General features: G+C 39.1%; 2 protein-coding genes across 3 annotated transcripts; one reads left to right on the top strand and one right to left on the bottom strand.

Annotated features, from left to right (window-relative positions):
* The first annotated feature begins 510 nt into the window (after positions 1-510).
* snf8 (SNF8 subunit of ESCRT-II) lies at positions 511-3709 on the top strand. Its single transcript, XM_083994607.1, has 8 exons — positions 511-913; positions 1004-1054; positions 1633-1771; positions 1862-1966; positions 2082-2154; positions 2280-2421; positions 3033-3107; positions 3469-3709. Exons 1-8 carry the CDS (start codon positions 860-862, stop codon positions 3604-3606), a joined length of 777 nt encoding a protein of 258 aa, XP_083850733.1. The 5' UTR covers positions 511-859; the 3' UTR covers positions 3607-3709.
* Positions 3710-5023: 1314 nt separating this feature from the next.
* On the bottom strand, positions 5024-14199 carry calcoco2 (calcium binding and coiled-coil domain 2). 2 transcript variants are annotated; one of them, XM_083994587.1, is made up of 15 exons: positions 14093-14199; positions 13360-13568; positions 12722-12827; positions 11874-12034; positions 11096-11215; positions 10838-10963; positions 10640-10753; positions 10435-10538; positions 10274-10343; positions 9512-9694; positions 8867-9055; positions 7797-7913; positions 7140-7314; positions 6375-6397; positions 5024-5532 (listed from the first exon to the last, which is right to left on the bottom strand). In XM_083994587.1, the coding sequence occupies exons 2-15, from the start codon at positions 13552-13554 to the stop codon at positions 5368-5370; spliced, it is 1848 nt and encodes a 615-aa protein (XP_083850713.1). In that variant the 5' UTR covers positions 13555-13568; positions 14093-14199; the 3' UTR covers positions 5024-5367. The 2 variants fall into 2 exon arrangements, with proteins under 2 accessions (XP_083850713.1, XP_083850714.1); XM_083994588.1 differs by having other exon boundaries at positions 5024-5529.
* Positions 14200-15333: the final 1134 nt, after the last annotated feature.

Here is a 15333-nt window from a genome sequence, read left to right as displayed (position 1 = left end):
AGGAAAAGAACAATAGCCTACAAACTGCGACAATACCAACAATACAGACACATAAAACAATGATATGTACAAAGAATAAGCAGAGCAAGTAAGTAAACGCCTAAATAGATAGAAGTGTTTGAAGTTGCTTCACCATTTGATAAAACTGAACAACTGGGTAACACATGACATGAGTAGCATCTCTCCTTGCTCTCATACAAATTACTGACTGTTTGCATTGATTCCTCACAGTGGTTTCTACATTTCTATTTAAATTCAGCTATTTTTTTTCTAATGCACAAGAACCCACTGGGAAAATAGAGCTCAAACAGACTGTTGGATGATTTTGAGTATATAGTCGTTTTTAAACACATTCAAACATTTGAAACCGGAAAACATAACTGTAAAATAAAATAAAACAAACAAACAAATAAAATAAAACAAAATAAAATAAAATAAAAATATAAAAAGTTGTAATACTCGCCACGACACCAGGGGTCGCTGTGAAACAAACCGTTGACGTCACCGACAAACAGGAAGTAGTGGATTTCCTACCAATCAAAATGGAAACAGTTGTACGGAATTTAGCTCAAATGTCCTGAAATTCTCCAGAAAACTTGTATTTTTGGACATTTCTCGACTTTCATAAACACTCGGTTGTGATTCTGATATGAAACGTTACCGGAGAAACTCGGTGTTGAGAGCAGAACCGTGAATGTTGGTGAACTTGTTACAGTCACTGTAGTAGCTAGGTTAGCTTCAATAAGGCTAACGCTAAAGTTGTATTTAACGTTACTTCATCAAAACTGAAGAAAAACAAAACACACACGTAGTTTAGATTTATAAATCTTTTCAACTTTGTGACCGGACAGCTGCCAAAATGCACCGGAGAGGCGTCGGAGCTGGAGCTATTGCCAAAAAGAAGCTAGCTGAGGTAAAGCTGTTGTTAAATCTATAGTGTTTTTACTTTGTTTTACTAACGTTTCAATATCTGACATGTGACTTCTCTTTATTTTCTATTCAGGCCAAATATAAGGAGAGAGGAAATGTCCTTGCAGAGGACCAGATTGTCCAGGTGAGTCAATAAAAAAACACGTTTAATGAATCTGTGAAATCAAAATAGAGCTTCATCTGGAAAATGTTCAAAAAATCTGACTAAATACAAGAAAATAAATCTGGACTCACATGTGAAATAAAGATAATTAACTTTTGCAATGCAACACTATGTTTCTTGACAAATGTTTAGATAATATGCCACATTATTTAGAAGAAAAAAAACGTTTTTAGGCTATATCCTGCTCAGTGTTGGTGCCCAAATGCATACAAATTCAGAAACAGAAATACAGCAAAAAAAAATACACTGTAGGTGGATCAAATATTTAATATTTATCATTATTTTGTGATTACGCCATTTGAGATTTTGAGTCTTACTTTTATTTTAAAAAAAGAAGAAGATGCAAATGTTATTTCAAATGACATAAAACTATGAAAGAAGAAAAAAGCAGTCGCTCAAACTCTGAATGACATAAAACTAACATGAATGCTTATAAAACCATTTTTTTGGTTGTTTATTTTCATATATTTAAAAAAAAAGAAAGAAAGTTTTTGCTTTATTAATAAAATCATTGATTGAATTGTCTGTTTTGCTCCCAGATGTCCAAACAGCTGGACACCTTCAAGTCCAACCTGGAGGAGTTTGCCAGCAAACACAAACAGGAAATCAGAAAGAGCTCACAGTTCAGGGTTCAGTTTCAGGAGATGTGTGCCACCATCGGAGTCGACCCGCTCGCTTGTGAGAAGAATCCTTCAGTATATAATCTCAATATATTATAGTCATAGAATATAAAGTTTTAACATAAAAATTCCTGCCTTTTCCCCACAGCTGGTAAAGGTTTCTGGTCTGAGATGCTCGGTGTCGGCGACTTCTACTATGAGCTCGGTGTGCAGATCATTGAAGTGTGTCTGGCCCTGAAACACAGAAATGGAGGTGTGTGATTTGTCAATGAAAACTGGGCGATCAACTGTGCTTAGAGTTGATGAATATGAATACCACCACCTGTGCTTATTGCTTTGAAATCACCCCAACATCCTTTTTCTTTCAGGGCTCATTACGTTGGATGAGCTCCATCAGAGAGTCCTGAAAGGAAGAGGTAAATACGCCCAGGACGTGAGTCAGTAAGTATCGCTCATCTAATATATTATAATTAAAGAGTTCTCTATTATTGGTCTACTCTAAGCATCATATTGTGTTATTTAAACGTCAATATTGATTATAATAATGGCACATCTGTTCTTCTCAGAGACGACTTGGTGAGAGCCATAAAGAAGCTGAAGGTGATGGGGAACGGGTTCGGGATGATTCCTGTCGGTGGTTCTTACTTGGTGCAGTCGGTCCCGGCCGAGCTCAACATGGATCACACAGTGGTTCTCCAGCTGGCCGAGGTGAGACGCAGCTCCTGCTGGGTTAAAGGGGTAGTTCAACATTTAAGGAGGCTAATGGGATTTCTTGGTTTCCCTCATCAAATACACAATCCAACAACTCCAAAATGCTCTGGTGGACAAGTTGTGACCTGCACATTCACCACGCTATGAGATAATAACATAACATTAGCAGACAGAGTTGTTTTAGAGGTAAATGCAGAGACTGCTTGATGAAAAACTGCCCCTGAAGGGAAAGTGCATCAGCGGTTTTTCACGAATTTCCCTCTAAAACAACTCTGTCTGGTAACGTTGTGTTATTATCTCATAGCGTGGTGAATGTGCAGGTCACAACTTGTCCACCAGAGCGTTGTGGAGTTGTTGGATTGTGTATTTGATGAGTTTGATGAGGGAAACCAAGAAATCCCATGAGCCTCCGTAGCGTAGCTCTGAGCAGCTCACGGCTCTGCTCCGCCGTTCTAAAAATAGCTTGCACCGACAATTAAAGGTAACGAACCTACTGCTATGACTATAGGGATTATGGCAATGGGCTGATTTGCCGAAATGTTGAACTATCCCTTTAAACTGTTTAAAAAATATATATATTTATTTTCCTGTGGGTTTTTATTCTGTAGAAAAAAGGCTTCGTCACAGTGAGTGAGATCAAGGACAACCTGAAATGGGAGAAGGAACGAGCGTGTCACGTCCTGGTAAGAGCACGTCAGACACTTTATGACAGTTCAATGTTTGATCCCTGAACTCTGGACACAATATCTATATGTCTGTTTAATATAAATGATTAACAGAGAAGTTATTTTTGTCATGTACAGCTAATTAGAATTGTGATATCATGATAAATAATTCAATTCTAATTAAAAAGATGTTAATTTACGATCTCTGTGGGGTTAAAGAAAGTTTAACTCATGTGAACTCTGTAGGAAAACCCCTTCCACTCATATATCCAGGGAAAACCCTCGCTCCTATGTATCAATGAAACAAAAAAAACTCCCTTATTCTCATATATCCGTGAAAAAACCCCTCACTGTCCGTCTCGTACTCTCGTGTTTCCAGGATCACCTTCTGAAAGAGGGCCTGGCCTGGTTGGACTCTCAGGCATCCGGAGAAGCTCAGTACTGGCTGCCCGCTCTCTTCTCTGAGCTCACATCCCGTGACGTCACACCGGAGGAAGCCAATCAGATGACACCTTAAGAAAAAAAGAAAAAAAATGGACGATGTGCTGGAGCTGCTGACAGTTTTAGAGACATGTTGGTAAACAAAATGTGCCTGGTGGGACGGAGCATGTGATGGAGTTGGCTGCTTTGGGAGGGAGGGAGGGAGGGGGGAGAGGGGGGTAAACTCCCTTTGAGATCACTTTCTGGACACGAGGAGGGAAATCTTCCCTCAGCGACCTCTATGCAACGAGTGCACTTATGTTTTCACTGGTGGCTGGAAGCGGCTCGACTCAGCTTGACACTGCAAATTAGGGATGGGAGAAAAAATCGATTCACATAAATATCGCGATATCTTTTTTGACGATTACTTTTTTCTTTTCTTTTTTTTAAATTTTTTAAAATATTGTGCAATGTGCATTTGTTCGCCTTTTTTACATACAGAGAATTCCAGGTTTTGAAAAGGGTTTAAGTTCACTTTATAATGGAGTATGTTAATTTATAGGCTCCTACAGTATTTGTGTGCAGATAAATGTTAAAAATCGAGAGAATCTGCAATATATCGTAGAATCGCAATTTAAATCGAATCGCCATCCAAAAAATCGTAGAAGAATCGAATCGGGAGAAAAGCATATCGTCCCAGCCCTACTGCAAATGAAACTCGGAGTTCGACCTCCTCTTGTCTCGTAGTCATGGTGGTGGGTGTTTATTCATTAATCGATGATGTAATTGTTTCATTCTCTCATGTACAAACATAAACTTTTAAAGAAAAGACAACACAAGCTGCTTTGTACCCGTTCAAACTCCCATTTTTTTATTTATTCCATCAATCCCAACCGCTCCATTTACATTTTACATACAACAACATTTAAACAGATTATCAGAAATTCACTTGTTGCATCGCTCCCTCTCTCTCCAACACCGTCCACGTTTAAAAACAGATTAAATAAACAGTTGAATCAGTCGAGCCCTCGGTCCTCCGACGGCTCGGTAAGTGCAAAGCTAAACAGTTGTGGTAAATGTTTATTATCATGTGCCATGCTTTTATTTTAAATTACAAAGTCATTTACTTAAAGGACATCGACGTGTTAAAACATGTTTTTACTCATTTACTACAAACTTCTGTTAAACCTCCAGATGAAGTTGTTAATTTCAATGAAAAACAGTGAAGATCAGACCTGTGTTACTAATTAGTCATTAATTAGATTACCACTTGTTAAAGCACAAGCAAATTTTAATGTCTTTCTTATTAAATGGTTGTCAACAGTCCACACACAAGTGCAAGAGTTGCAGCATGTGCAATCACTAATACACACACATCAAATGGACTGTTAACAGTGATTTAATAGAAAGAAAAAACATAAAAAATACCATAAATTAAAGTATTAATGAGACCTTTTCCACTTTTTATCCATGTACCAGGGTTTAGACGACATTTATAAACTTATATTGATATATTAAGTGTTTATATTTGAGCTCCAGATTGTCTCACACTGTCTCTGCTCTGTGTGATAATGTGTTTTAAACCTCCTCAGTCACTCTGCTCTTCAAAACGAATTCCTGTTCGATGACACGATAACATCTGACCTACATAAACCAGGACCTGGTGTTCACTTGTGGTGGGTGGATTATGTAACACAGGCAGCTTCCACTTCTCCATCTGAACTCCTGTTATCAGACTAAAACTAAAGAGTTATTTGCAGTAAATGAGTGTAAACATGCAGAAACATCAGCGTTGTCTGTGTGTGTGTGTGTCGTTCTGTCCCGTCCCGGTGCAGCAGCAGCAGCTCTTGTGCAGCTCTCACACCTCGTGGCTGTACACGTGATCCTCGAACACCGCCTGCTCCATGTTGTCACAGATCATGGTGCAGAAAGGACACACTCGGTGGCTCTGCTCGTGCTGCTCCAGTTCGTGTCGGGTGATGCCAGGGAATCTCTCCTGGCAGTGACGACACTCCAGCGACTGCTGCGCCGCAGAAATAGACACGCGGCGGCGTTACGAGGAGGTAACACAAGAGGCAGCGGATTAGGTTTGAAGTCCAGAGACTCAGAAATAAGCAGTAAACATCCCAGTCACTCACCAGTCACCCTCTGTCTTCTTATACTACTGATGGAAATGCTTTAATATTCTTAGGCAGTGTCCACAAAAGTGACATAAACTGATCCCAGATCTGCCTTTTTGGACATTTAATAAACTAGTAGCACTTTATAATGACTACACATCACTAAGCATTAGTTAAACAGTATGAAACACTTCATTCATCCATTATGATGCTCTTTCTACACTAATAATTATTATTATTAACAGTTATAAATGTTTCACTCAACTAGAATAAAAAAAATCTGTTAATTCACTCATTAACATTAGTTCATGTCTGTATCGGTACAGAATTAATGTTCAATGACACTTTATAAATGATCTAAAGAATCACTGACATCTCCTGAACAACTGGTTCGTAAATTAATATAATGCTTATATATTATATGTCTGAATGCAGCATTCATTTATCCATCCATCCATCATATATTCATATATTCATCCATCATATATTTAGGATGAAAAACAGATTAATTAAACACATTATAGATGAAATTATTAATTCAGGGTTCAACATTCATAACTACATTTAGTACTAAATAGTATCAAGGTAGGAAGAACGCTTTATAAAGGATGAATTAAGTATTTAATAATGTTTAACTAATGCTTAATAGTGTGTAGTTATTTTAGTGTCGACAAGTTTGATGTTTGTTTGAGTATCAACATTAATATATAATATTTGAAAAAAACAAAAAAGAATGAAAGTTCACCTCTTCCTCTTGTTCTTCAGTTCCTGCAAGAAAAGAGAAATGTGTTAAAACCAGGTTGTTAAAACAATTTAGTATTTGCTCATGTTTTATTCTAAGGCTGGAATTTAAAGGGATAGTAGCATTTTTTCTAAAGTGGGGTTGTATGATCTACAAATAGCCCCTAAGTACTTTAATTGCAGTAGAAGACTCTCTACACTCCTCCTGTTAGCAACGCCAGCCCATAGCCCTGCCCAGAGATTTACAACATACAGTGTTGTGAATGGACCCAAAGAAACGGCCTATTTTCGCGGCCTAAAAGAGGTTTTACGTGAAAAAAAATACACTGCTCCATTGTTCGCTGTAATATAATTTTTTCCAGCCCTTCAAAGTGCAGGAAAAACGCAGTTTTTATTTGGACCTAACCAACTGCTGATCGGCGGGCGCTAACCCTGGGCGGAGGGATACGTGAGTTGGTTAGGTCCAAATAAAAACTGTTTTTCCTGCTTGGGAGCTATTTGTAGATCATACAACCCCACTTAAAAAAATGCTACTATCCCTTTAATGATTCGTTTCATTATCGTTTGTTTTCTTAATGAATCAAGACAAAAAAAACTGCAAATGATTCAAGTTAGATTCACATTAGAGGAGCTGAAAGGAGCTGAAACCAGAACATTTCAGCTTTTAAACTCCTTCAGATTAAATTTATTGTTTCAGCTCTCTTTATAACTACTATATAATTAATGTTTATGTGGGTGAGGTGTTAAAGTATCAGAACCAGTTTCTCACCTATGGGCTCGTACAGCTGGTCCGAGTCCTCGGCCGCGTCCTGCTGCCACGCCGGCGTCGTGTCCTCGGCCGTCGAGGCGTCGTCAGGCTGCTCGTACGCGGAGTCGTCGCCGGGCGGAGCGGCGTGCAGGTCGGAGTAGCCTCTGCGTAGTCCCTCCAGGTCGCTCAACAGTCTCTGACGGAATAAACAACCAGCGTTAACCCTTTTGCAGTATTAGTGCCAAAAACGTCCACTAGGGTTGCTGCACGAAAACTAAATATGCATAAAAGTCATTGATGTTACTAATCTAATATGTCCAAGACTGTGATAACATGAAAAAAAAAATCTTTGTCCGATCACTTTTTATATTGAAAATAGCTCATTTTGTGTGTATTTTTTCCCATATCAGTGACTTCATTTTTTAAATTGGCATTCAAAGGGTTAAAGTTTAGATTTAAAAAAAAAATGTAGTAGTTTTGATCAAGACTGAAGTTGATTAACAGATTTATGCAAAAAAATTTGATAAAAATATTTATCCGATATATTTTTACAGCAGTCAAAAGTTAGTCGCCAAAAACAGCCACTAATACCGCTAAAGGAAGTTTTTTTTAACGCTGTATAAGAAACAACGAGGGGACGGACGGACTTCTGATTGCGGCGTGTTTGCGTGGACGCACCTGGTTTTCCTTGATGAGCTCGTCCTTCTCGTGCTGCTCCAGCCGCACCTTGCGCTCCAGATCCTCGATGGCCGCCTCTCTGTCCGCCATCGACTCCCGAGCCTCGTTGAAGAGCATCTGACAGATCATCATCCAGGAGACAAGTGTTTATTTCGCAAAAAGTCCAAAAGTTACATGTGGATATTTCAGTTTCACCATTTAAATGTGCTGTTTTGCACCTTTAAATGCTGTTTTGCACCTTTAAAAGGGATACTTCACCCAAAATCAATAATTCACCAATTTTCTACCTTCCTTCTGCCAAGGAAGGGTTTGGAAAATGCTGTAGGAGTTCCAGGGGGGGTCCGGCTGGTGATGGATTTTCCTATAATGGCGGCGGATAGAGTTCAGTTTTGAATCGTCCAAAACACACACTATGAAACATCCAGATACCTCCATACTGCTCGTCTGTACTAGTGTCCTGAAGCCGCCACATGAAAAAGTTGTTCAGAAAACATTAATGTGATCTCTGTTTTTAGCCGCGTTGTAGCAGTAGCTCCCAGTGGCTCTGTTGATGTTTGTGCACATGCGTGAGATTTGCTACGAGATGTTCTTCCATGTTTACTACATCATACATCTAATGGTTTACAACGACGAACGAACATCAACAGAGCCACTGGGAGCTACTGCTACAACAAGGCTAAAAACAGAGAGCAAATTAATTTTTTCCAAACAACTTTTCCATGTGGCGGCTTCAGGACACTTGGGTCAGTACAGACGAGCAGTATGGAGGTATCTGGATGTTTCATAATTGTGTGTTTTGGACGATTCAAAAGTGAACTCTATCCGCCGCCATTATATGTAAATCCGTTGCCAGCCGGACCCCCCCTGCAACTCCTAAAGCGTTTTGATCTCTTGACTCTGAAAGTTCTCCAAACCCTTCCTTGGTAGGACGGTGAGTAGAAAACTAGTGAATTATTGATTTTGTGTCAAGTATCCCTTTAACCGACTCATTTCATTTTTCTTTGGCCTACTCTTAGATCATCAAAGATCCAGATGAATCTTTGATGAAATGAAGACTCTTCAGACTTTACCTGGAATTTGCCGCTCTTCCCTTCCTCCTCCTCTTTCATTCTGCACATGTTGTCCAGCTGTTTCTTGATGTGCGCCTGCTCCATCTCCAGATGTTCCAACCGTCTTCTGCCGTTCTTGGCCTCCTCCCTCTCGGCCGTCAGCTTCACCTGAGCGTCCTGCAGCTGTCGGGCCAGAGTCTCACACTTCACCTGCAGACCAAACACCTCGTTACCTCAAGATTCAAGATTCAAATATTTATTTATTTTTCAGTTTTTTGTGCTTGTAATAAGGAAGAAAAACTTGCTCCACTGTCAGATTTTTTCTACTTATTCCAAGTGAAAATCTGCTTGAAAGTAGTAAATAGTGTCTAAAAACAAGCTACTTTTAATATGATGTGTCTTATTTTAAGTATAATGAGATTTGTTTTGACAAATATTCTTGCTAAGATACTTGAGTTTTTGCAGTGTAATGCTGCATTAGCATCAAAACAAAGAAGGCTAAATAAAAAACTATAATACATACGTAGTCTAAGAAAAAAAAAGGAAAAGTTAGGGGGAGGGGCCCACTTTAGTATTCTTTAAGGGGGCCCAGAATTCCTAGCAACGGCCCTGCCTCTCCGCTCTCCGTCTCTAATCACCACGGTAACATCATCGTCTCGTTCTCACCTTGAGGTCGTCGTCCGGTCCGCTCGTGTCCCGCCGTGTCTCCTCTTGCTGCTGCGTCTCCAGCCTGCGACTCAGCTCCTGGTTCTCCCTCCTCATCTCGTCCACGTTGTGTGTGACGCTTTGCAGCTTCTGCAGCTCCGCGCTCAGCCGCTCGCTCTCCTTCCTGCTGCTCTGCAGGTCCACCTGCATCAGGTCAAACACACACCTTTGAGTTTATTTTTCAATTTTTTAAATAGTTTTGTGTCTCTTTGCAGCTCTTCAGGAGTTCTGCATCTTATTTGGTCACCTGTCTCTCTTTCTTTCTAGTTGTGTGGTGGTTTTCAGTCTTATTTGGGTAATTTTTCATCTCTTTTCAGTCATTTTGAGTCTGGTTTTTAGTAGTTTTATGATTTTTTTTAATTGTCTTTTGTGTTTCTTTGTAGTTGTTTTGCATTTTTTTCAAGAAACTTTTGTATCTCTCTGTCTTTCTTTCTTCTGTTTCCAGTCATTTTGATGATCTGCAGCTCTTCAGGGCTTGTGCATCACTTTATGTTTGTCTCTTTCTGTCTTCATCTCTCTCTCATCTCTTTGTATGTTCTGAATGGTCATTTTCTCTCTTTCTGGCTGTTTGATGTCTTGTTTTGGTCATTTTTCTTTTCTTTTCAGTCTCTCTGTAGATGTTCGGTCTATTATCTTTGTCTTTTTACTGAGCTCTGAGACAATAAAATAACAATATATGTAAAATAAGTGTAAATTCTCAGAGCTATAGATGTTTTTTTTTACCTCCAGGATGTGGATGCTGTCTCTTGTTTTGACCAGTTCTCGTTCTGCCTCTCTCAGTTTGGAGTTCAGCCTAAAACACATTAAAAAAAAACATGATGTGATCAGTTCTCATATATATATATAATTATGGTTTACAGAGGAAAAGCTCAGACTGGACTCACTTGGAGATCTCCTCACTCTGGACGTCCAGCTTCTCTTTCAGCTCCTTGCGCTCCTCCTTCATCTGGTTGATCTTCTTCACAGCTCGGTCGTATTTCTCCTGACTCTGTGTCCGAAAAAGGAGAATTATTACATTCAGAATAAGACGATTTATAGTCACAGAAGAATAAATATGATTGATTTTTTGTGTGTTGGTTTGTTTTTTACCTCGTGCAGACTCGCTGATCCGTCGAAGCTCAAACACTCGCTCAGTTTTCTCTTCTCGGCTTCGTTCTGTTGTTGAATCTCCAGCTGCTTCGTCGCCTGGACCAACATCTCCTCCTGGTACAAACGTGACTTCAGTTTCAGTTTTATTTTAAAACACAGAATTTAGATTTCACACGTAAATATTTTTAAAAAACAAACCTTTAAATTGTCCATTTCCTGTCGTTGCTGCTGCACGGTGCTTTTTAAGTTTCCATTCTCCTCCTTGATCTGCTGCAGCTCTCCGACCAGCTGACTCCTCTCTTTCTCTTTCTGCTCATTCTGCCCCTGAACAAACCAACAACATCAAACATCAAAGTTCAGCTCCTATTTACTCATTTTACTCTGTTGCACAATAAACAAATGCGTTCGCTATCATTGCACAGTGTTGCTGTGCTGTTATAAATCAGATAAGACGACCTTCAGGACAGCGGATTCTTCTTGTTCCTTCTCTAAAGCTCTTTTCAAGTTGTCCTTCTCCTCCCTGGTCTGATCCAGCTCCTTCTGCAGCTCGGCTTTCTCCCGGTTTCTCTGCTCCACCTGTTCATGGAAAAACAAAGTCGAGTCAGTGCAAAGCTGCGTTTACTCTGTTTACATCAGAGGTGGGAATCGGAGCATTTACCAAAATAAAAGAAGCAGCACCAATGCACTTACAAAAATTATGTGTTAAAATCTTTCTTTCAGAGTAAAAGCACAAAAGCAGTTCCATCAAGTTTAGTTAAATTCCTGCTTTCAAAGTAAAAGCACAAAAGCGGTGTAATCAAATTTTGGTAGGATTATTCTTTCAAAGTAAAAGCACAAAACTGCTATTATCAAAATTTAAGGTCTCATCATTTCAAAATAAAACATAATGGAGTTCAATAAAGTTGTATTATGACAATAAATGATAATAATGTATTTGTTCCTTTATCTAAATCTGGAAAATCATTAGTTAATGAATAGTAAAAAGTGAATTTTCTGCCTCAAAATGTTTGGAGAATAAAGTAAAAGAAACTGAAAGAAAGTAAAGTATCACAGAACAGTATGACAGCACAATAAACACGTTTTTGAATTAAATCAATCATGTGAGATTTAAATGCTATCACTTCCTGTCTCAGTATTTTATCCAATCTCGTCCTTTCCGGTCTAATCTCTTGTTTACACCATCTCTGTTCTTCCTTCCAGATCGTTCTTTACGCTGTGTTCGCTCCGTACGTACCTGCGTGGTGATGATGAGGAAGTCGTCTTCGGTGCTGCTCTCTGAACTTTGCTCCTCCGGCGTCTTGAAACAGAAAGGCGTGCTCGCTCCTCGCACCTGGCACGAGCTGTCGACGTAACAGAACTGGTAGAACTCGATTTCGTCCTTTGGCAGGTAGTACTCTGAAGAGACAGACAGATATACAGTAGATTAACCATCAATTATGAATTATTCAGTCTATAAAATATCGTACAACTGTGAAAAATGGTGTCTCTAGTTACTGATATTCAAAATTCTTACACTTAAGAAGATTTTTTGACCTTTTCCCTTTAATAATCTATTAATTTATTGATTGAAAACTGTTGCAGATTAACTTTTTGTCAAGATAAACTCTATCTGCTTTCAATACAACACTGATTAACACTCTGTTTAGTCAATATATGTTTTCCCACAGCAGATATCAGCCCACTCTTGTCTGTACTTTGGTTTACTGGACTTTAAAAGCCTCATCAGTCACAGTCACAACTTCAAATACTCACAGATTTAATTTAATAGTAAATCAGTTCTTGTTAATTATCATCTTTAATGTTATTATTTAAATCTGTGCAGTGTGATAGAGACAAACTCTTGATATGAGATCTCCTCTGTCTGCTCAACCTGCAGTAGTTCACATGAAACAACAACTAAATCTGACCGTGTGATGAATCTGTGTGTCTGCAGATTAGATCAGATTTGTTCTTAACCTGTTTACACATCAGACAAGTCGACCACAGTCTCCGCTCTGCTCTGCTCCCAGTGTTCATTATAAACATGACATAACAGTTTCAGCTGAAGTGAAACCAAAACTACTGTTTTCTCCTCCTCCTCACCCTTGAACGCAGCCTGCATGGTCACCGTCTCTTCTCCGGCTCCTCCATCCTGACACGGCTCAGCCCACACAAAGGTGTGGTAGTCCTTCGTCGTGCTCCACCCCACCTGTAAAAGGAGATGTTTTATTGATAAAAACATTCATGCATGGCTGGGCATTAAATCCACCACAGAAAGAGATACAGTGATGCGACTTTGAATTTGTCCTCAGTGTCAATAATCAAAAAACTCAAAAATATCAAAACTATAATGAAATAAATCAAATCAAATCAAATCAAACGGCCACTGAGACACCTAGGGAGTGAATTTATGCAGGATAAACAAAGTCCATTGTCGAGGCAAAAAAAATGAAGTTTCTCAGGTTTATTCTCCGTTGGCAAACAAAGAACAATGGCCCTTTGCCGCCTCTCGTGCCCTGGTAAAAAACTATTTGCCCTGCATGTGTCTGCCTACCCATATATGTAAACTCACCCAGTACCTTCAAAATAAAAGCATGGTTCAAATACCCAAATTAACTCAATCAATATTAAATATCATAAACAAACTAAAGGTGTATTCCCCAAATCTAAACCACAAAAAATAACTAACTAATAAGTGATTAAATAATACAAAAGTGCTGACAAATAGCTCCGACACCCACCTTGAAGATGCCCACCCAGTCCCTGCTGTTGGGCTGGTAGGCTGCACCGAGGCTGTAGTGGCAGGTGATGTCGGTGGCCGGGGGGTAAGAGTGCGGGATGTCCATGAACACCACCTGGGAGTAGGTGCATGAGGCCGCCGAGGGGTCAGCTGCTGCTGCTGCTGCTGCTGCTGCCTCTGATGAGGGTTTCTCCATGCTGCAGGCCGCGGCTGCCAGAAAACACATAAGACATGATGATGATGATGATGAAACAACATCTGAGAGTGAGTGAAGAGAGCAGCTGCTGCACTCAGGCCTCAGCGCTGACAGGAACAAAACAACACCGATGTGTTTTCATTGGCTTCCCACTTCCTGAGGTTGGACAGGTTTCTTGTTTATTTTGTTTAGCTGAGCTTTTGCGCACTTTAAATTCAGCGCTCGCTTCTTTTCAAGCTGATTATGCACAGATTATTAACTTTAAATCACTTCATATCAATAATAAGAATCACTCTGACTCTACAAACCCTTCACCTGTTATTGACATTTAATCTATTATAAAAAAAAGTTTTATATGCAGTTGTTGGTCGAGAAACAATAGCGTCAAAAATACAGAAACCGAAAGTAATCTACACAAAGACCGTAAACAAGACATTAAATGTAGTTTATACCTGATAAATAGCAACAATTAAAGCTCAAGCTCCTCTTATAAACCTAACACGGTGATAAAATATTGAGGTAAAAGTATCAAACTTACAGATTTACAGTCTCTTGTGACAGCGCCGAAGTGAACACACCGCTGGCCCTGGACCTGACTGTGCTGCCTTCACGTCCCCTCGGATATTTGTACTGACAGTTCACAAGTACGTCACAGTTTGGAGAGGGTAGCTACACTCTTATAATAAATATCTCCAAAATAAGCCTTTCGTTTTCTCGAATAAAGTAAATATTGCAGTAACAAAAAATAAATACTCTTAGACTTAAAGGTTTTCAAATTATTTAGAATTTGAATAAATTGTTTTTGCACATTTGATGTGTCACCTGTCTTGTTTCCGATTGTCTTAGAAGTCATCAGTGCGCTCTGCATTATGGGAAATGTAGTCCAGTTGGAAAGCAGACATTTCTTGCTCCTTAACCGCAAAGACCACAAGAGGGAGTCAAACTCCTCCTCATCCTCATGTGTAAATATAGTAAAACCTGAGTAAAACGTACTGCAACTAATAATACTGATGATAATGATAATAGCCTAATAATAAATTATGTAGTAATTAACGTTTAATCAAAAAACAATGACAGTGAATGCATTTCTTTTTAAAAACGTTTATTTGCTTTCCTAGGAGCATGAACACAAAAAAAACTAACAAATCCCGAAATTAAGCTGTGTAGTAATTTTATTTTTTCCAGCATTTCTTTTAGCACAAAAGATATTGAAAATCTGAAAATAAACAAAGCATTTGAAAGTCTACTGTGCAATTCAAGAATACAATAATGACACCAAACTAATATGTAAAAAAATAAATAAAAATAAGATAAGATAAGATCAATTGAAATTATATTTAATTTCTTATAGTATCCCAAGGTATAACGCATAATATTACAGCCTCTTGAATGACTGTGGGTGCCCCAGGCGAAAAAGAAAAGAAAAAAATGTTATTTGACCTCAAACTGACCCCCTACTGATGTTTTAATATAATAGCTCAGTGGATATTCTTCACCATTTTCTGACTCATTCACGTGCTATTAAATAACACACAAAAATGATATATTATTTAATATTTTTTCTCTCAGAGTGACTTCTCTTCATGTTCTGTCAGCATTATCCGGTTTTAATGGCCCGTATGACCTGGAAACCACCTTACCTGCACGGTCACGGTGCAACCTGTGGATCAGCCTGCTGGTGTGTGGTGTGATGTGGTGTGGTGTGCCTTTTCTCATCGGTGAGCCAACAGCCAATCAGAGACGGGAGCTCTCACACCCTCGGCTTGTGATTGGCTGAAA

This window comes from Trachurus trachurus, assembly GCF_905171665.1.
Source record: "Trachurus trachurus genome assembly, chromosome: 19".
Classification (NCBI taxonomy): Eukaryota; Metazoa; Chordata; class Actinopteri; order Carangiformes; family Carangidae; genus Trachurus; species Trachurus trachurus.
Note: the sequence above shows the minus strand (reverse complement) of the source record. Positions and strands in the feature narration are given on the sequence as shown.